Source organism: Perca flavescens, chromosome 9 (genome assembly GCF_004354835.1).
Source record: "Perca flavescens isolate YP-PL-M2 chromosome 9, PFLA_1.0, whole genome shotgun sequence".
NCBI lineage: Eukaryota > Metazoa > Chordata > Actinopteri > Perciformes > Percidae > Perca > Perca flavescens.
The window spans coordinates 13,173,161-13,195,385 of NC_041339.1; the positions used below are offsets into that span (position 1 = coordinate 13,173,161).

The window sequence follows — 22,225 nt, forward strand, 5'->3', positions numbered from 1 at the left end:
GTGAGAGAGGATGACGTTCCTATAGCCCTTGTAAATATCAGCATGCATGCATGGAGCGATTATAGCTGTTCTTGACGGAGTTTTATAGTCACGGCAGCGTGATTTGGTATTTTTGCACTCGTTTCTTGGCTTTTCTAAGGCACGTTTACAGGGGACACGTTTACAGGCCTGTTTATGTTTCATAAAATGCCTCTCAGGGCTTTTTTTTTTAATGCTGCTGAATGTATGCAGTGGAGCCAGGTGCTGAAGAAGCAAACACTGAGCATGGCCTTCAAAGTGAAGGCAACTGGATGCCAGCCAGTGTGGCTTTGTGCAGGGCACCACAGGGGTGTGAACATGTGTGTAAATTCATATGTCTACTACAAATTCCCTCCTCTGCCTCCTGTGGTGTAACATCCACAGAATAAGCTGAAAGTCAAACAGCTCCTATGCCTGGTTTTGCATCTATTGTTTGTGAAAAAAGAGGGCCTCATCTAAACAGAACAGAGTGTTTTAAAAAGCCGTGAAAATACATGCAAAATCATATTATGGCCGCAGCCACCGACTCCCAGCATCCGAATCTGATTTAGTTGTGAGAAAGGCTTGATTCCTTCCTGCGTGCCTCCCAGTAAAACCCCCTCACCTTTCTCACACACAGGATTAGGCTGGGTTCGTGTGTGTCGGGAAGGCTGTATTTGTGTGCATTTTCGCTCATATACTGTGAATTTGTGTATGAGAACAGCTATTGTCTGCCAGCGCTCCAGCAGGGCCTTCAAAGTGAATTATTCATGCAATATTTGAATACATGCAAATGGTTCACTCCCCTCTCCTGGCACAGATCCAGGTTACCTATGGCAACGGCGCCTTCAAGAAGCATCTTTCCAACCCCCTTCCTCCTGCTTTTCTCAGGCACCCGCCCTCCGACCATGTTATCCACCCAGTGGTATTGTTTCGATTGTTGCAATACCAGGCTGGGTGGCTGCACACTGTGGGGTGGCAGGATATCCCATAATTCACAGTCAAGGTCATATAGACAGGAAAGGATGAGAGATGGAGAGATGGGGAGATGGAGAGATGGAGAGATGGAGAGATGGAGAGATGGAGGGGATGGAGGGATGGACAGATGGAAGGAAGGCAGAGTCCCTCCATCCAGCTGCTCAGATGAGAAGTTCAGGAGCCGACAACCAGCAGCTGGTGAAGAAAGCGGAGTGGTTTCAGGTGGTGAATGATGCGACGGAGCGGGCATCACAATCGCCTAGTATTCAGATTTAGTCACGGCTCATGCGCACTAACCAGTGCAGCAAAACAGGACGGGCACAGAAAAGAATACTACTTTTGAAATCAGCATACCATTACTCAAATATCTTATTTTAATAAACAGTATAGCAAGGATGTCACTAAAGAATAGTATTATTAAATTGTATTGTGCGGTATTAAGTCATGTTTCCATCAAAAATAAATTCATTTTGATATTAGAATTTTGTTTTTTAATGTGTGTGGGGCGACCTCAGTCTTGTTTAATAGTTTTGAAGGAAGTGTCAAAAACGCTATTTACGTCCTGATTGTATGCATGATTAAAATGTTCAATAAATGTGTTGCTGAAAATCGTTTTTGTTTTTCTGTGTTTATCTATTATTATAATTGCTACCCATTTCTGGGTGTTTTTGTTGACTGTGGAACTAGTTTTTTTTTTAATGACTTGCTTTTTAATAGAGTCCATATAAATAATACAAAAATACAAATAATATTCAAAGATGGGGCAGGAGTTCTATTTTCTTAATCATTTCAATTATTATAATTCTCTTTCAATTTCACTATCGACACAATTTTGACATCAAACGTGTATAAAAATAAACGGGAAAAAAAACACAGCGTTGTTAGTGTGTAATTAGCATCTACAGTTTTCCGTATAATGAACTCACAAATTCAGATTTACTTACATTTTGCTTTGTAAACTTGCAACATTGGTTACTCAATTAAGAGAAGTTTTTTTACAGAATGAAATAAAACACAGAAGAGTAAAATAACTATAAGATTGCCTCAGTGAACAGAGGGCAGGTCAAGTTCAGGCCATGAAATGATCGGAGCCTAACTAACCTCCATGATGGTCCAGGATGCATAGAGAAGGGCAGCCACTCAATGCTGCCATCTACTGACACACACACACACACACACACACACACACACACACACACACACACACACACACACAGATGTGAATAATAAAACTGATACAGTAGCCTACTGTATAAATGCTGTAATTTTATATAATTATATATGAGATACTGGATATAATAATTGATTCATATTTCAAGACCAACTAAAACTTTAGTCTTATAAGAATTTATATTTATAGGAAATAAAGGCTAAACACCGAAACAAAGCCTCCTAGATACAGCGGAAATGTCACAAAGACCACATTATTGTACGAAAATGAGGAAATAAAAATAAAAACATGAAAGATCTTTGTGCGGTCAGTAGAAACGTTTTGTTACCATTCCTATTCCAATTTACAATTTGAGACGGGCCTTTAATGGCGCCGGTGGTGTGATTGGCTTTGCTTATGGCCCCCTCAAGTGGACAAAAGGACTCACTGCTCATGGTTGTGGATGGACACTTTATTGAAGAGTCAGTTTAACTTGTAACTGTAAACATACTGCTTCTTTGAAATGTACATTAGCAGTGAAAGTATAATTACTCCTTATTCACATGAAACTTATGACTGAGTTTAGTGCTTTGTCATACTTTGATTTTTCAGGCAAACAACGCCTTACCCTCTGTACTGTAAAAGCAATGATGGAGTCTGCACAACAATGTGGACACACTACAAAAACCTCTTAATAATGTGCACATTAACCAAAAATGTTGTATGTATGTATGTATGTATGTATGTATGTATGTATGTATGTATGTATGTATGTATGTATGTATATATATATATATATATATATATTTCTCATACATTAGATTAGCCTCTTATTAGACATTTTAATACTATATCACACCTCCTCAGTGCTGGATGGACAATGAAACTGTGCAGTCCAGCTGACATGATCACCCTCCTACAATCATTCGCTCCATCAATCTCAATTCATCATAACACCATCAAAACATTGAAAATGAAAACAAAACATATTGCATAATCACCCTTTCATCACAATTCATACCCCTGCACGATCACGCCATTTGAAATGATTAAAAAAAAAAAAAACGGACAAAAAAAAAAAAAAAAAACTATGCGATTAAAATAAAAATAAACTTTCCCTCCAAAATAAAAGCAATAAAACTCATTAAAAACAAGTTCTCTCAGTAAAGAGTACATGATTAGTTTGAAAGAAGGTTGCAGGTTTAATAAAGTGCAAGCATGATCTTATCAACACAACACAAAACGCTCCTCATTATACACGAAAAACTAAACTTTTCTTTATCCACAGTCCCTCTGCCAATCACTTTAGCCACCCCCATGGCAACGTGATTTCAAAACAAAGTTGTGATTGTGTGAACGATATAAAGACACTTCTTCACCCTCTCTGTCAGCGAATCAGTGCAGTGTGTGAGAAACTGTGTTTCTTTGTGCATAACAGATCTCCTGTCCACTCATCCCCTCCTCTGACATCCTGTCTGAAGGGAACGGGAGTGTGCAGCAGGAAGGCTCTGCACCGACTGAGTGCAGAGACTTTTTTTTTTATTATTATTGCCATGTGACAGAGGTGACCATCTCCCTCTCGTCAGTCTGTGCTTCTTTGTTGTCCTTTGGTCGCTCCCCGATGATTCAGTGAGCAGAGTAGCCCATCTGATGCAATTTGAGCAGAAAGCTGTGCGTGATGTCAAATGTGGTGAGGCTCATCCCCACAGCAATGGGTCCTTTAATCCAGTTCATACTCAAGCCTTTGTACAGTCCCCGTACGACTCCCTCCTGTGTTACAATCTCACGCATGGTCCCCAGAATTGTGCTGTAAGATGAGCCGGTGACGCCGGCTGTCTGCATGCGCCGACGTACCACGTCCAGGGGATATGAGGCAGATTGTCCGATCAGGCCTGCGCAGGCACCAAAAGCCAAGCGCTCATGGGGGTACGGCTGGGGTCGCTTCGTTTTTTCTAGAGTGGAGAGAAAAACACAAAGAAAGAAAAAGAGTTCAACATCTGAACAATACATTTTCACTTAGTTAAAGGTCCCATGGTATGAAAATGTCTCTTTATGAGTTTTTTTAACATTAATATGAGTTCCCCCAGCCTGCCTATGGTCCCCCAGTGGCTAGAAATGGCTATAGGTGTAAACCGAGCCCTGGGTATCCTGCTCTGCCTTTGAGAAAATGAAAGCTCAGATGGTCCGATCTGGAACCTTGCTCCTTATGAGGTCATAAGGAGCAAGGTTACCTCCCCTTTCTCTGCTTTGCCCACCCAGAGAATTTGGCCCACCCATGAGAGAGAGACATCATGTCTTTCAAACGAGCAAAGTGGCAGTTGGTCAAGGCCACACCCCCACCCTCCACCTTGCCCCCCCCACCCCTTCTCCTCCTCAATAGCCACAGACACAGAAATGGCACATCCTAAGGAAAGCTCATTGTGGGACTGGCTCTAGTGGCTGTAATTCTGCACCAAGGCTGAATTTCAGAAATACAGTATTAGGGGACCACTAAGGTCTATATAAAAGAGACTTCAGATACAGTATTAGGGGACCACTAAGGTCTATATAAAAGAGACTTCAGATACAGTATTAGGGGACCACTAAGGTCTATATAAAAGAGACTTCAGATACAGTATTAGGGGACCACTAAGGTCTATATAAAAGAGACTTCAGATACAGTATTAGGGGACCACTAAGGTTTATATAAAAGAGACTTCAGATACAGTATTAGGGGACCACTAAGGTCTATATAAAAGAGACTTCAGATACAGTATTAGGGGACCACTAAGGTTTATATAAAAGAGACTTCAGATACAGTATTAGGGGACCAGTAAGGTCTATATAAAAGAGACTTCAGATACAGCATTAGGGGACCACTAAGGCCTATATAAAAGAGACTTCAGATACAGTATTAGGGGACCACTAAGATCTATATAAAAGCATCCAAAGAGCACCATGTCACGGGACCTTTAAGTATAAAAAATGTCACTTTAGCCAATAGAGGCATTCAGCATGCTTCTACCGAGATTTAATAATGCTGCTGATTGGCTGTCTAACGTCACACGTCGTAGAGGCAAACAGGAAAAACTCTACATTACGCACAGCGACCGGGCTCACGTGGTTGGAGCTAAAAAATGTATAAAAAGATTTTTTGCCTTAATTTGAAATGTAATTTATTTTTGTTCAAATGGATATTAAAAAATTGGTATTGAAAAAAGTATCGTTCAGGAACAAAAAACTGAAGTCACGGTATTGGTATCGATACCACGAACGAAAATGTTTGAACGATACCCAGCCCTACTAAATGTAGGCAATTAATAGAAAAGAATTAGCGATCAGTACCTGTGTGTAGCTTCTTCAGGGTCTCATATGTGAAGAATGTGATCCCTGCATATGGGATGACACCCATGATAGTGGGAGTGAAGCCTCTGTAAAGGGTCCGGACACCCTCCTCTTGGGAGATCCGCACAAAGACATGCATAATGTTGCTGTACCTGTCCCAAGAAAAAGCGTCGGTCAAGACATTGTTTCACAAACTGTACCATTTACCATTAGGAGTGGTATTGTATGACATTTAGTAACATTCATGCAGCGCAATGGTCCATTTCATTGTACTGGCAAGACGACAGGGAACCCCTCAGTACACAGTAGTGGGTGTTATGGGACTGTAAAGGGATAGGTGCTTACATTTCTCTGGCTGTGACTGCCATCCTGGCTCGCGCCATGTCCAAAGGGTAAGTAAGCATCGCAGCAGTGGTGCCGGCCAGAGAGCCAGCCAGGAACCGTGGGAAAGGAGGCAGAGCTCTGACAAGAAACAACACAATAAAATGTAGTAAAAATAATAATAATAATAATAATAATAATAATAATAATAATAATAATAATAATTAAACTTAAAAAAAATACAAAAAAAGATATTCTTTATGCTGTTAAAACAAAAAAAACAAGACTAAGAGCTAACTTCAGCATGCTAACATGCTCACAATGACAATGCTGACATGTTGATGTTATTCATGGTAAGTCTCGTTTGCCAGACCCTCCTCCAAAGCGCGCTGGAGGAGGGTCTGGGGAGTCCATACAGCATTCGGGGATGGGAGGAAAACGTGCTCTGATTTATTGGCATTTCTTTTAACCAATCACAATCGTCTTGGGCGGTGCTAAGTACCGGAGAAAAGCCGCGGTGCCGGTTGCAAAATAGGCTCGGAAGGAACTTGTTTTGGTGGAACATGTGTACGTTCAAAAGTTGTTTTAGTCGTGGAACAGAAAACTCAGATTGGACAGATAGTCTAGCTAGCTGTCCGGATTTACCCTGCAGAGATCTGAGAAAAGGTTAAACATAGTCCTCAGAAATCGACCAGACTTTAAAATGTCAACACAAAGGAAGCCCTAGGCAACGGATATCCGGCCTAAATGAGTGAAATCCGGCGGATTTTCCGGCTGCAACGAAGCAATCCCGGAAGTGGAACGTCAAGGATATAGACTATTCATTCTGGACAAAGTGGCGGAGCGACCCATCCAACAACCGACATTGTCATCCCTTTTATCTACAAAGGAATAAATTAATTAATTACTGCTGAAAGACAAATGCTCTACTCACTTGCCCTGGTAGCCGTAGTAGCTCCCCAACAGTTTTTTGTACTGGTCATGTGAGCAGAACTGGAGGGCAGCGTAGGGAATGACCCTCACCATGGTGGCAGAGTTCCCTCTCCACAGACCCAGCAGCCCCTCCTTCATGTACGTGCAGTAGATGAGCCTGAAAGCCTCCTGGGGTTGGGTGGATATGTGGGGTTAGGAGCGGAGATATAGATACCCTTCATGTTTTACACATCTAATAATTTAACGTGATAATCTTAATATGTTCAAGGTGCCCAATCAGGTGTAATGTTTAAGACTGAATGCGTAGGAAAGGGTGTGAGTGTGGCTGTGAAATAATGGCATGTAAAATAATACTAGAGCAGAGACGTACTGGACACATTCTAGAGCTCCAACTAAGGTTGTTTTTGTTATTGATTTGTTTTAATTAATTCAATAAAATGTCAAAAAGACAAACATTTCCCATCTTAAAAGGTGCTGTAGGTAGGATTGTGAAGATTCAGGACTTAGCCAAAAAATTTGAACATCAACAACTTCTCAGTCCCTCCCCCCTTTCTGTTAAAGGAACACGCCGACTTATTGGGAATTTAGCTTATTCACCGTAACCCCCAGAGTAAGACAAGTCGATACATACCCTTCTCATCTCCGTGCGTGCTGTAACGCTGTCTGACGGCTCCAGCATGAGCTTAGCCCAGCACAGATCCTGCAGGTAACTGCTTCCAACTAGCCTACTGCTCCCAATTGTGACAAAAGTGACAAAATAACGCCAACATGTTCCTATTTACATGTTGTGATTTGTAGAGTCACAGCGTGTACCAAAAAACAACGTAACATGAGACACAGCCATCTTCTAACAGTTAACAAACCGGGAACTATATTCTCAGACAGGCTTGCTGCGAGCATATCACTCCGCCCAAGTACTATATACTTCCGCCTGAGAATATAGTTCCCGGTTTGTTTACAGTTAGAAGATGGCTGTGTCTCATGTTACGTTGTTTTTTGTACACGCCAGACTTATAAATCACAACATGTAAATAGGAACATGTTGGCGTTATTTTGTCACTTATTGGGAGCAGTAGGATTACTGGAACCAGTCACCTGCATGTTCTGTGCTGGCCTGATGCCGCTGGAGCCGTCAGACAGCCTTACAGCACTCACGGAGATGAGAAGGGTATGTATCGACTTGTCTAACTCTGGGGGTTACGGTGAATGAGCTAAATTCCCTATAAGTCGGCGTGTTCCTTTAAAGCCCAAAACGGTCTCCAACGCCCCTCCCCCCACAAGGGAGAATGAATGCATGTGCATGAATAGGGATTGACACGAACAATCCGCCCCGGCCCTGATTGGTGCATCTGAACAGGGAGCGGTGGATTTTTGCAAATCACACTACAGGCTGTAGGTGGTGCCAGAGGAGTTGGATTTTTTTTATTATTATTATTAATATTTATTAATTTGTGTAGTTCTACTCCAACATAGGGTCAGTTTCAGCAAATATGACAGAAAGTTAGTTTTATAAGTCTTACCTACTGCACCTTTAATAGATGCCTAAAACTCACTAACTCATTTTGTCTGTTTTGCTTGTTTTCTCAGTCAAAAAAATACACAAATACTCAATTAAGAACCTTATAAAATCTGTAACCAAGAGCTGTACCCACCACGTTTTTCTTTTTAAGTCATTTGTATTTGGCACAAATTGTCACAAATCAATTTCCAGCATAAATGCATTCTGCCTTTCAACTTTTTCCTGGCTGCCAGTGTAGCTAAACATCAAATGAGGTAAATCTAGAATGCACCAATGACTGATTTGCTGCTAAGATAGAAACCTGAACTCACCTTAGCTGAGAATCTCTTGGAGGACACTGTGGAACAAAAACAAATACAGTGAACCTCAGGGTTAAACAACGCACTCTCCCATGCAGGCTAAACATCTACTAAGAGGATTAGAAATGAGTTACGAACGGTTAGTGAAAACTTTGGTACAAACAGAAAAACAGTAGCTGCATTATCTGTGGGATGGAATACTCCGAACAGAATTTACAGTAGCCCATTTTCTGCGCTACATTCTATATTTGGAAGGAAATTGAGGGTCGTTCTTGCCTTGGAAAATGATCTTGGTCCGATCCAGAGGTGCAATGACTGTTTTGGCTACAGCTCCAGCAAATGCCCCACACAGCAGGGAGTCCAGCACTGTCCATCTGGGCCTCAAGTCCTGTTTGGACACAAGGACACGTTTACATTGCATTGCTTTAGAAGACATTTTGTCACATTACACTGACACATACTGACAGCTCAACACTGATCCTTTAAGATAGCTCAAGATATCTTCACAACCTTACACTGATTATTTTTTAAAGTGTGGACAATGAAAGTAGTAGTTCAATCATTAATCTCTCATTACGTCACCGTTTGATCCTCACATACTGTATATGTAGCACAAACGTCATATGCTTATCAGAACAAACACTATCGTGTTTATCATTCAGCAGAGTTACTGCCACAGAACAGAGAAATCTGCACGTGGAGAGCCAGAGTGACTCATTTGTTTAGGCAGAATCACAAGTGATAACACCAACTAGTGCTCCACTGAAGCAGAGACGTTTGTGTGAGTTAATGTGTCCTAGACTGTATAAATACTGAATGTGTGTGTGTCCCGCTGGAAGGGACAGTTGAACCCAATAAACAATCCGACTAACTGATAAGAGGAGCATTTGGCATGAATAACAAACACAACTTCACAACGCAAAACCCATTCTGTGTCTTGGGTCAAGTGCAACTTTTTTTTTTTTATTACTTTATTGTAGTACTTTCATATCCAGTCACATGTTATTACATATTTTTTTCCTGTTGCACTTCAATTTTTTACACTGCAACTGCAACTTTGTTAGAAGTTTTCAAATGAAAATGTGCAATTATTTGGTCCACTGGATGAATATATCTTAATATTTCCAAACAAGCTGGAGAAAGTCATGAATGACCTATGCTCCACAAAGAGCCAAATGGTTTCAAATGGAAAAAAGAGATCATATCTTCCAATAATAAAAGCTTAAGTTTTATTACAAATATTTTTTGATAAATATGGTCTTGTTTAGCGACAAACCCTTACCGTGTGACACTACAGTAAACATATGTCGTAGTTCTTCTTATTTAATACTACCTACAGTGCTGCTTTGTAAACTAAGGCCAGCTTGGATTAGCTGGCAACTCCCTGCTAATTCGAGCAATGTACTGGTAGAGGCACGTCCTTTGAAAGTATGTGTAATACCAGGAAGGCTCTACAGTAGGCTATGTCACAACAACAGCTCCATTACACTGAGAGGAGTCACACAGTAGGGTTGGTTTTATGGTTGATTGTAAAGAGATCATACCAATATAGGATAATTGAGCAATTTCACAAACGGTGCCTTAGAAAATGAAATGCAATGTTAGAATGCACACGGGCTCCATGCAAGATTATTCTAGCATAGATGGTGGTTTTTATTTTATGTACTTATGTGTTTATTTTGTTGACTGAGAATGTAAAAAAGGCACTGTGCGGTTTAATGTCAGATGTGGTAAAAATCCACAAAAATCTACATTACAAAAAAGAATCCACTATCTCCTAAAAGTGTAACACTTTGAGACTGACAAATAGCTGAGTTAAGCTGACAGGACATGTTTTTATTACTCTCTTATCCTTGACCTTTTTTTACACAACATCCAACTGAAGCATTGGTAAACAAGGTCATAATAATGTAGTCCATATGTGTCCATATATCCCAGGTGCTCTAATATGTCATAAAAGTGCAACATTTAATCATTTGTACACTCACGCAGAACATGAACGTGAATAAAGTCATAAGAGAAACGCTCACCTTAGCTTGGCTGGAGGGTGGCAGAGCCAGCACGGCGGCCTGGGCCACGGGCAGAGCGCTCTGGTGGTTGTTTACACCGTGGGCCATGTGTGCCCTTCACAGGTTACCAAGGGCCGCTCATTCAAGGAAAACACACTGAAGAGGAAGATATGGGACAAAAGATGTAGGAGCAATTTGACACGACACTTTATTTAACAGAACAACTCGAGTTTCTTTGCATTGACGCGAAGACGTGATGGCTCGCGTGTACCCTAAAATACTAAAACAGCCTGGCTTGTAAACAGTCCGGGGTGTTGCATTACAAAAGCTCCGCGCTGTTCAACCCACATAAACTCTCCAGCACAGAAACAAATACTGTTTATATTTATCAATCGTCAATTCTGGCCCACTTGTCTAAAATAAATGGGTGCAGATAATAATAATAATAATAATAATAATAATAATAATAATAATAATAATAATAATAATAATGTTAGTGACCACACCTCAAATAAATAAACTGCGAACCATTCATCATCAGTTCATCAAAGAATGAATAAACAGGACTATGCATCGTTATTGCAGTTACATCTTAAGTGTTCATTGGTGATTAAATGCTGCATCCTGTTACCTTCGTTTGTGTTTAAAAGGACCCCGTGTTTACAAGTCTGCGATGTGTTATGATCCGTCGCCAGTCTGCCCTGCAGATTCTCGCACGCATTACTTCATTGATCGATGAAGGCAGGTCAGTTGCTCTTGAAACTTCGCAACGCGCTGCGACTGCGAGGTGTCTGCACGTCTTTCACGTTGTTGACGCTTCTGAAGCTGATTGTATAAGACAGCTGGGTGTCAAGCTGCAGCAGAGAGTGTGTTGATCGTAGACTATATCGCCTGCGAGGAAATTTTGCATCTGCCACTGCCTGGTTCTGCGCACAAGATGTATTGGGCTTTTCAAGGTTTTAAAGAACTGACTAGAAGAACTGTGTATTTTGGACTACAATACCCGTGAGAGACTCCTGCTATTGGTATGAAATCTCGCGAGTTTATCTACAACGTTAGGTTGCCAGCTTTGCGCAAATATAACATAAACTGTAGTCTATATGCTGTTGCCATGATTAAAGACGGACAATTTTGAGTTCCAGAGCAGTTTCAAAAGAAACAACAACTCACCTAAAATAAATACAACAAGTTGAGCATTACATACGTCTATTAATTGACTATACGTTATAAGTTATGAGTTGTTTCTAGGTAATGTGAAATTGTTCATTTAAAAAATTACCCATTTTAGAAGATGACATAACTTGTTGGACATAACTTTTGAGGAAAACGTTTGATGTTATGCTATGTGTGACCCATAGTACTTCATATTAGCTAGCTGAAACTCAGCATATTTTAATTTTACTGTGTTTTGCACGTACAATCTTATTTTAAATAGGGAAACAGAAAATTACATATTTCTCAATTAAAATGAATGAAGTAAGAGTATAATGTCCCACTAAATAATATTATTCAGAGCGCCAGTGTTTCACAATAAAATAGCTGCAGCCTTTGAGGAAATTACTTGCAATTTGTCTTTTTAATTCTATAAATGTACAGGTACAAAGTCTTTTATTAAACTGCGTAACAATCGTTATTAAATGTTTACTAAAATGAAGAAAAGCAAACGAACGCGATAGATTGGGGCATTAGACGCTTTGGTCGTGGGTTCTACATGACCGAACCTGGCAACCCGGGAGTCTGGCCATAGCGCTGAAAAACTTGTTGTTGTCGGGGAAAATGGCGTCCAACGTAGAGGCCCCGGAGCGCTGGTACCTCGCCCTTCTCGGCTTTGCGGAGCATTTCCGAACCTCAAGTCCGCCCAAAATCCGGCTCTGTGTGCACTGTCTACAGGCAGTGTTTCAGTTTAAGCCTCCACAGAGGATCGAGGCCCGGACACATCTTCAGTTAGGCTCGGTTCTCTACCACCACACCAAGAACAGCGAGCTGGCCCGCAGCCACCTGGAGAAAGCGGTGAGGGACATTTGATTTAGGAAAGAGCGAGGATGCAGCGGAGAAGGGGACGGGTGTAGGCCTCAGGCAGCGAAAACAGCATACGGCGGAAATCTTAAAATAGCTGTTTATTTGGGAAGGTTACGTTTGTACAGAAGCTGATATTTAAGATTTCTAAGCGTTTTGTTATACATTCGTAGCGACTCGGCCGCTTTCGTTCTTATCCTGGTGTTAACGTTAGCTAGCTAAATAAGCCTCTGTGTGCTCTTATTATTGGTTCATAAAGATAGCAAACACCGACAATGTGACGCCGCTAACATGTAACGTTATCGTTTTTTGCAGTGGTTTATATCGCAACAAGTCCCTCAGTTTGAAGATGTCAAATTTGAAGCTGCCAGCATTTTGTCAGAACTCTTCTGCCAACAGGTAAGTAAAGTTATTTTTTTTCGTGAGGTAAAAGTAACATTAGCTTGGCTCCATACATTTACTTACTTAGCACGAAGTGAAATTGAAGGTATTATAAGTTGGGTATGCCATGGTAGTACATGCAGAGTAGACTGTGCGTTGTTATTTATGATTATTGACTATTGATACTTTTTAATTTTCAGAATTTGGTGGACTCAGCAAAACCCCTTCTGCGCAAGGCCATTCAGATTTCACAACAAACACCATACTGGCACTGCAGATTATTGTTCCAGTTGGCGGTATGTGTTAGTGCAATAGTGTTTGAGTTGAAATGAGAACGCATTTACAACAGCTGTAAGAGTCTCCAACAATGACGGGAATGTTCTTATTGCCTCTTTCAGCAACTTCATACACTGGAGAAAGACTTGGTGTCAGCATGTGACTTGCTAGGGGTTGGAGCCGAGTATGCCCGAGTGGTTGGCTCAGAATATACCAGGTAAATGTCACTCAATCTTCTGTTGACTGCATATTTAAGGCTTTCAGTGGTTAGCATCTGACACCTCCAATTTTACAGAGATTACTATTAATCTCGGACCCACAAAAACAAAATTGCTATAAACCAAGGTCAAGTATGAGTAATTTCTAAGGCTACATCCACATTACCATGTTTTTGTTAAAAAAAAAATATCTTTTGCTACCTTTGTGCATCGCTCTATAACCGGAGACATTTGGAAACGCTTCTGACCCCATTTTTAAGTTTGACAACTGCGTTGTAGTCTGGACGTGCAGAAACCGAGATCTTTCGAAAAGACGACTCACGTCCGTCAATCTAATCGCGTAGGTAGGCTTACCTACCTTTCAGTTACAGTTGTTGTCGGACCAAGCAAATAAATCCCTGGTCTTACTTTTCGCTATTTTCTGTATTTTCAATTTATTCATCCACGATTTTCAACCGCAGAGTAACATCAGACAATCTGCTTCCTGTTTACAGTGTATGCCAATAGTCATGTGGTTTGTGTTAGAGCTGGGCAATATATCTATTACATCGATATCGTGATGTGAGACTAGATAATGTCTTAGATTTTAAAGGCTGAGTTACAGTAAAGTGATGTCATTTTCTGAACTTACCAGACTGTTGTAACTGTTCTATTATTTGCCTTTACCCACTTAGTCATTATATCCACATTATTGATGATTATTCATCAAAAATGTCATTGTGTATATATTTTGTGAATGCACCAATAGTCAACACTACAATATCGTTGTGGTATCGATATCGAGGTATTTGGTCAAAAATATTGTGATATTTGATTTTCTCCATATAGCCCAGCTCTAGTTTGTGTTGTCAGGCGTGTTTATATGACCAGAGATTAATTCTGCTACGGAGCTAAAACGCTTGCGTGGATGGAGTTGTTTTTTTCAAAATGTAGTAGTGTTGAAGTAGCCTAAATTTGGCCTTTACACCCTCACAGAGCCACTCCCCTTCAGTTTGCATGTTTATATGAAGGGGTTTCCATTTGAATGGCTATCCCAAACCAAATAACGGGAAGTGGAAGATAAATTTCTTGACAGCAATTCTGTTCAGTTTCTGATTCCCCTCTATATATTCCTCCACTAAATACAGGAAACATCATTTACATCAAGTTATGTCCTAAATCTAAGTTCTGTTTCATTACTTTGCAAATGTAATTTTGACCTGTCAAATCACTTAAAGTTTAAGCCTTTACTTCTGTGACGAGCGTGCGTCACTTTGTAACACACGTTATAATGCTCACCTAGCTGCTAGCGTGGCACGCCCTCATACTCTGCTTCTGACTGGCTAGTAGTGCTTACCTAGGTACTGCACATGTGAGACTCCCAACAAAGATGGGATAGAAGTGAGATGCCTCACTCTGTAGCTAAAACGGAGAGCTCAGCACACAGGGTGAAAAAAGGAGCTGCAGCAATGTACAGTACAACAAAAATATGGTTGTTTTTTTGAAAATGAAACTATGCAAACCTATTCTGATGTAACCACTCAATATAATTATGAACATGAAAATTAGCATAATATGAGCACTTTTAATATGTAGTGAGACAAAACATCACACATTTCCCATTGCATAGAAAATAATTCATGCTTAGTTATTCATCTTCATTTAAAGTAAAATGTTCTTGTAAAAGTTTTCAAACAAACGCACCCTTGTGACAGACACCACTTCTGACTACTAGTGGTGCACCCTTGCAACAAATACAACTGTGGCATAACGTGTTTATAAATATGGATTGATTGTGAGAACTTGATGGTGAAAAAGCTTACTATGTGTTTTTTGTTTGTTTTTTTTTTTTTTTAGGGCACTGTTTCTCCTCAGTAAAGGAATGGTGAGTCATCTGCTCTGCTTTAATTAGTTATGCTTTTTTTTTGTGCTGTTACACCATGGCAACACACCAAAAATGCCTTTCTTGCATATTTGTTTGTGTATATCAATAATTCAATTACATTTTCTTTATAGTATCAAATCATAACAAGAGTTATCTCAGGATACTTTATAGATAGAGTAGGTCTAGACCACATTCTATAATTTACAAAGACCCAACAATTCCAGTAATTCCCCCAAGAGCAAGCATTCAGTGACAGTGGCGAGGAAAAACTTCCTTTTTAGGGAGAAACCTCGGACAGACCCAGGCTCTTGGTAGGTGGTGTCTGACGGTGTGTTTTTTGTCTTCTAGTTGCTGCTAATGGAGAGGAAGCTTGGGGAGGTGCATCCTCTGCTCACACTGTGCGGAACTATTGTAGAAAACTGGCAGGGAAACCCCATCCAGAAGGAATCCCTGAGGGTGTTCTTCCTGGTCCTACAAGTCACACACTACCTGGATGCTGGACAGGTAGGAAAGCCGGTCTGGAAGGGGTAGATAAAGTGGGACGGAGTTGTCAATAGGGGCTTAAATAGCTAATTATTAACACACAGGAAAATTGTTGACCAGCATGCACGCATTTATACATTAAGAGTTTCGGGAGGGTAAACCTTTTTAATTGTCTGGTTGCCTCAAACTACTTGAAGCTGAGATTGTATGTATTGCCATGTCCGCGTCTCCCCAGGTGAAGAGTGTGAAGCCGTGTCTGAAGCAGCTGCAGCAGTGCATCCAGACCATTTCAACACTCCACGATGATGAGATTCTGCCCAGCAACCCGGCTGACCTCTTCCACTGGCTGCCCAAGGAGCACATGTGTGTGCTCGTCTACTTGGTAATGCCACTTCTCTTTCTTTGCCACGTAAAAGTTGTAATCTCCCAGAACAACACCAGGACTCTTATTGCAACACACCAACCTCCCTTGTTTTTTTTCGCCTTCTGAATGTGTTTGTTGCTGCATTTTGGCTAGTTTCTAGTTTAACTTGGTGTAGTCCATAATTGGTTTTAAGACATGAGGTTAAGTATCCCACCATACAAGAATGGAGGCACTTTTAAAATGAAAATGTCATTGTTTGTGCTTAAATCCTCTGAATGGATGCACACTATTCTGGTGTCAAGACTGTAGCACCCAGGACATGTTAAAATGTCATTGGGCTTGGAAATAATAAAATAAAACCATACTTTTCAAAACTCCACTAACTCTGCTGAAATGTATTTTCACATAAGAAGAGGAGAGCACAAAGACAAGAGGCCTTCTTGTCTTCATTATTTTTTTTTAAGTTGCATCTAATAGATTTGTAATGAAAAGAAAACCAATAATAAACGTGGCTGGGCGATACGGAGAAAATCAAATATTACGATATTTGTGGCCAAATACCTTGATATCCATATCGCAACGATATTGTAGTGTTGACTATTGGTGCTTTCACAAAATTTTTACACAATGAGATTTTTGATAAATGATCATATCATATCAATGATATAATGACTACATTTATGCCATGTTACGATATCAAAAATCTAAGATGATATCTAGTCTCGTATCACGATATCGATAGAATATCGATATATTGCCCAGCTCGTATGTATGTGTGTGTGTGTATGTGTGTGTGTCTGTCAGTTGTTGAGGTTCTTTGCATTATCCTCATGGTTAGTTTCACACAACTGCAGAGATGTGGTTAACATGCACATTATTAGGAATTGGTTCACACTGCTGAGTATGTACTCCTTGTCATTTTACAGGTGACGGTCATGCACTCCATGCAAGCAGGCTATCTGGAGAAAGCTCAGAAGTACACAGACAAGGCTCTTATGCAACTAGAGAAACTAAAAAGTGCGTTGCCCAACAGGTTCCTGTACTTCTCTAAAAAAAAATAATAATAATGAAATCTGTATTAATAACTATATAATGTTGGACTTGTCTGTGCATGCTTTTTTTAATTTAGTGTTTTCATGTTTCAGTGTTGGACTGCAGCCCCATCCTCTCTACCTTCCAAGTCATTCTACTGGAGCACATCATCATGTGTAGACTCGTCACGGGCCACAAGGCCACTGCGTTACAAGAGGTATTTTGTTTCTGCACCCATGGTTTTGTTGTATTTAATACGTGGCGGTTTGAAAAAGATACAGTCCAGCAGCTTTATTTAGTAGCATGTCACAAAAACGAAGTGGGCGTTGACTTTCTGTTCTGTCCCTCCAGATCTCGCAGGTGTGTCAGCTGTGCCAACAGTCCCCCAGGTTATTCACCAACCACGCTGCTCAGCTTCACACGCTATTAGTGAGTATTTTTAACCTAAACCCTCTTAAACATTTGTGTGTGCATCAGGGTTACTATTTCAAGCCAATACAAAAAAATGTATCATGAGATCATGGTCATAAATTCAAGTAAAATAAGTTCCACTACACTAAAACGAAGTGTGTTTCCCTGTAATATCCACTAAAAATCGATCGAGACATTCTCAGTGGTCAACTTTTTAAGGATTTATTGTTCCAAAATACCCCTTCTGATTTAAAATACTGCGACCTTTAAAAACCAAACACATTTGCATGAGTTCCATAGATTTAGCAGTAGATTGCTAAATGCCCCAATTAGACAGGTAGGGGATGTTAGCAATAGCAAGAACATTGTTTTTTATTACATTGTTGTTGAAATAATTTTTATTTATTTGTTCGGGACAGTGCACATTAATGAACAATCTAACATTTCTGTACGGAGTGTAAATGAGCCAGGTTATAGCATAAATGCTAATTTCCACCTGTAGTCCCAAGGCAGGAAAACAACAACATACAAGATAATGCAAACAGAAAAATATTACAATATCAAACAAGAAACACATTAGCACACATTCAGACAAATTACATTACATCAATACAATGTAATGTACACACTTTTGAGTTCAATGTTTGTTTAAATGATTTTAGAATTCAATAAAACATTTTAGAAATATAGGAAACTTGATAAACCCAAACTGATAACAACCCAAAATAAATAAAAATGATGAACTGTGTGGAATTGTCAGGAACCCCAAACCACAGAGCTTTTGTACATTCCAAAAGCTCTTTTTCTGAAGAAACCACTTTTTTTTCCATTATTGTTTTGGTTACATCTGTAATGGTGGATCTATTCCTCTTGGTCTTGTCGTCTCCCAGGGTCTGTACTGTATCTCAGTGAACTGTATGGATAATGCAGAGGCACAGTTTACCACAGCCTTGCGGGTGAGTACGGGCTGATTTTGCCACCTCTCCTCAGATAATGTCACCCGTATCTTCTTGTCCTCTCTTTTACTCGCCTCTTCTTTTCTCTTCTTCTACTCTGCTGCAGCTGCTCTCTCCTCCTATCTCAAAGGTGTTTGTTGTGTTTCAGCTCACCACACATCAGGAACTGTGGACATACATAGTGACCAACTTGGCCAGTGTCTACATAAGGGAAGGAAACCGACACCAGGAGGTCAGTGAAGTAATAACGTGTCACGTCTTTAATCAACAACAGTGTAATGCAATGAATCACTACAAAAAGAGTGCGTTATGCCCTTTCACACCGAGGGCTCAGCCAGGGTTGAACCAGTGTGTTTTGAAAGGGTTAAGCCTCGTCTATCGACCCAGGTCGAGAGGTGGGTTGGACCAGGGTCGGACTAGGGTCTAGGGCTGCACGATATGAGGAAAATTGCGATTTCTTTTTGACTTACATTGCGATATGATTAACGATGTTGGAGGGAATGATACTTTTTTCATCATTATTATACTCTGATGCACTGAAAAATATTAAAATTTAAAACATTGAAATGATTATAGTGTGATTTTATATATATGAGGATCTGCACCAAACAAAGACGTTTTCTTCAGTCTGTAGGATAGGATTTGTAGGCCGGGACGTCTCTGCAGCCCCACAATATTTCATTCAGAATGGTTTGACACATATTTTGCCTTTAACAAATATTGCGATTTGGATATTGCACTAGTCCATATTGCGATTTTGATAAAAATGTGATTAATTGTGCAGCCCTACTAGGATCACTTATAAATGCACACAACCAGAGTTGCTTACAACCGGGGCGGGACAAATTACGTAATTGTTTAGAAATGAGAGGGGGGCACAGTCGTCACAGGTTCCAGTTGACTCCCGAGTCAACTTTTGCAAAGCGGTAGCATGGTTGTAGTTGGAAAGAAGCTGCCTGTAAAAACCCAGCGTTAGAACGTTGCAAATAAGTTTTGTTTAATTCTCTTGTCAACCGCACTGCCACTCTCGCTCCATCTCTCTCTCGCCCGAGACACACGTCTGCAGTCTGCAGTTCAGTGTGGCTGCCGGCTCATGCGAATGTCTCGCAAATCTCGATCTCTTTTTATTTATTTATTTTAATGAGTCAGGAAGCCGCCAGCAAAGCCTAACCTTACTTTTAATGAGCTCAAACAAAGATAAAAGGTTCTCCCCTCTTTATAAAATGGTCATAAATCGATACTACAGTAGAGTAGCCCTACTTCCTTGTTTGCTGCTGCTGCTGCAATGAATAAAATGCAGAGGAGAAAAGAGCTTCTGTGTCCACGTGTCCTGAGTGTTTTGATTAGAGGTGGCCTGATACCATTTTTTGCTTCCCGATTCCAATACCCAAACTTGCGTATCGGCCGATACCGAGTACCGATCTGATACCAGTTTGTCATATATTTTATGATTTAACAACTGTATACTGTAACGATGTGATATTATTTCTATCTTTGTTGTCGGTCTCGCTCAGGTTAAACTCTTTGTAAAACATGAACAAACACAAACAATGAATGTCACAGAACTTTCTTTTATTATCCAGTTTGACAGTCAGTTATAACGGAAAAAGAACATAAATAAACTACTTTAACGTAGATTTTCTTTAGGGCTTTATTACGTGGTATCGGATCGGTGCATAAACTCCAGTACTTCCCGATACCGATACCAGCGTTTTAGGCAGTATCGGAGCTGATACTGGTATCGGAACATCTCTAGTTTTGATAGTTATTTATTTTTGCTTTAAAACTTAAACACTGCAAAACAATCATAAAATAAGCTTTATTTATCTCTCTACTGCATTGACAAATCCAAGTAGCTACCAAACATTAGTTCTTGTGGAGGACAGATGGAGTGGAGCATGTGACTTAAAGAAGAAATCCGGCGCAAAATGAACCTAGGGGTTAATAACACGTGTGTACAGAGTCGACCATTCTCTAGCTTATAACGCTAGTCATCGTCACCGTCGCGACCAGTCGAACGCCGTGCAACCAGTAACATAGCTCGTCGTTCGACTGGTCGTGAACGGTACTGTCTCTCTAAACTATCTTTTTAATAAACTCTCTGTACACTTCCAAAGTTCTCAATGCTTCGGTTTACATGTAGGGACCCTCATTATGCTACCGTGGAAGTGTGTTGCTATTTTGAGCCTTGTTAGTGGTATAGAAATAGCGATTTCTTTTTATTCTACCCATGCCCCGACGACTAGCGTTATAAGCTAATTAATTCCTAGGTTCATTTTGTGCCCGATTTCTCCTTTTAAGGTAACTGGTATGCAATGCTCCCGGGTTGTGACCCAGGTCATATCTGAATTGTCATGACCAGGGATCAACCCGGGTTGCCTGATGTTGACCCGTACTTCCAAAAGAAGGGTTGAACCCTGGTCAGATAACTTGTCCAACCCTGGTCGTTGGTGTGAAAGACGTATTGGTATACATTATATCAAAATTTGTGGTTGACGTCTTTTGTAGAGCCTAATCAATACTTATCGCAGATATATTGGTTGTTGGTGTGTATGTTGGCCACAGAGTAAAATGAAATTTCTGCAGGAAAAGCCAAATAAACTGCATGCTTGTTTTGTAATTTAGAAACAGTGCTGCCATTGCATAGTCTGTCCACTAGAGGGCACAGATGAGTTGATTTCTTTTTTTTTGGAGTGTAAAATGTCCGACTCATCACAGTACTTTAATAACCAAATTTAAGTGATCCTTATCTTCTAAGAGGAGTCAGTCATTATAGTTATCTTGATTAAAAAAAAAAAAAAATCTGAAATAAAAGAAACCTAGTAGAGACAAACCTTTTTTTAATAACTAAAAGGTTCAATTTTAAACTTATTTCCTATCTTATTTCTTCTTCAGCTGTATAGCCTCCTAGAGAGAATAAACCCCGACCATAACTTCCCAGTAAGGTAAGAGGCATAAGATTTATTTTTTTTTATTTTTTTTATACCTGTTATGTGTATATATAATACAGCACAATACATTAAAGCAGTGCATTTTGTTAAAGGTCCAGTGTGTAATGTGTTTAGTTGTTCATTATCAAAATCTGTGTTGCCCGTTCACAAACTTGTCCTTTTTCATGAATATTTACCACCACCATCAATTCAAAGTATTTGAACGCCTTTCGCGTTTTCGCTGTCACATGATAAACTCACAGGGTGCTGCTAATGGGTATTGTAGTGCCCCGGCCAGTTTGAAGAAGGAAACATGGAGGACCACACATATTCAAAATCCAAATTTCAGGAACAGGAGTCTTCTTCGTCGCCCAGAAAAAGGATATTGAAAAGAGCAAGAGACCGGCTTTTTGAAGCGTGAAGGCTACCGTAGCTGGAATACGTATTTTGAACTGCGTGGTGCGAGAGACTAAATTTGCGATATGTGATCTCTACGCTAGATGGGAGGAATTCCCACACATTGGACCTTTTTAAAACTGGTTGAGATTATTAAATATGTAACCATTGTCTTTGTTTTGGATTCAGCTCCCATTGCCTCCGGGCTGCAGCCTTCTACATCAGGGGACTCCTGTCCTTCTTTCAAGGACGCTACAACGAGGCCAAGTATGTCAAATCTTGCACACTTTCTTGCACACCTACAGACCCATCCTGTGCCTGTACATACTTCTATATGTATATATTGTTGTGTTGCAGACGCTTCCTAA

General features: G+C 40.2%; 2 protein-coding genes across 3 annotated transcripts in view; one reads left to right on the top strand and one right to left on the bottom strand.

The window, feature by feature from the left end:
• Positions 1-2,922: 2,922 nt before the first annotated feature.
• On the bottom strand, positions 2,923-11,534 carry LOC114561633 (mitochondrial coenzyme A transporter SLC25A42). 2 transcript variants are annotated; one of them, XM_028587697.1, is made up of 8 exons: positions 11,162-11,534; positions 10,552-10,686; positions 8,798-8,909; positions 8,534-8,559; positions 6,705-6,871; positions 5,795-5,911; positions 5,450-5,601; positions 2,923-4,077 (listed from the first exon to the last, which is right to left on the bottom strand). In XM_028587697.1, exons 2-8 carry the CDS (start codon positions 10,636-10,638, stop codon positions 3,752-3,754), a joined length of 987 nt encoding a protein of 328 aa, XP_028443498.1. In that variant the 5' UTR covers positions 10,639-10,686; positions 11,162-11,534; the 3' UTR covers positions 2,923-3,751. The 2 variants fall into 2 exon arrangements, with proteins under 2 accessions (XP_028443498.1, XP_028443499.1); XM_028587698.1 differs by lacking the exon at positions 11,162-11,534 and having other exon boundaries at positions 10,552-10,811.
• A 733-nt stretch (positions 11,535-12,267) lies between these two features.
• The window catches only part of mau2 (MAU2 sister chromatid cohesion factor), a 15,074-nt gene continuing 5,116 nt past the window's right edge, over positions 12,268-22,225 (top strand). Inside the window, exons 1-15 of the mRNA XM_028588467.1 lie at positions 12,268-12,540; positions 12,862-12,945; positions 13,128-13,223; positions 13,326-13,420; positions 15,258-15,285; positions 15,634-15,789; positions 16,004-16,150; positions 17,059-17,149; positions 17,278-17,381; positions 17,516-17,593; positions 18,466-18,531; positions 18,680-18,763; positions 21,427-21,476; positions 22,047-22,124; positions 22,215-22,225. The exon at positions 22,215-22,225 is cut by the window's right edge and continues 101 nt beyond it. Coding sequence (XP_028444268.1) covers positions 12,307-12,540; positions 12,862-12,945; positions 13,128-13,223; positions 13,326-13,420; positions 15,258-15,285; positions 15,634-15,789; positions 16,004-16,150; positions 17,059-17,149; positions 17,278-17,381; positions 17,516-17,593; positions 18,466-18,531; positions 18,680-18,763; positions 21,427-21,476; positions 22,047-22,124; positions 22,215-22,225 — 1,402 coding nt within the window. The 5' untranslated portion in view covers positions 12,268-12,306. The remainder of the gene's footprint in view (positions 12,541-12,861; positions 12,946-13,127; positions 13,224-13,325; positions 13,421-15,257; positions 15,286-15,633; positions 15,790-16,003; positions 16,151-17,058; positions 17,150-17,277; positions 17,382-17,515; positions 17,594-18,465; positions 18,532-18,679; positions 18,764-21,426; positions 21,477-22,046; positions 22,125-22,214) is intronic.

Coding starts and splice junctions, on each gene's coding strand:
- LOC114561633 (XM_028587697.1), bottom strand. CDS start 10,638: ATGGCCCACGGTGTAAACAACCACCAGAGCGCTCTGCCCGTGGCCCAG. Junction 8,910..10,551: donor CACCCTCCAGCCAAGCTAAG/GTGAGCGTTTCT, acceptor GTGTCCAAACAG/GACTTGAGGCCCAGATGGAC. Junction 6,872..8,533: donor CCAAGAGATTCTCAGCTAAG/GTGAGTTCAGGT, acceptor ACCCAACCCCAG/GAGGCTTTCAGGCTCATCTA.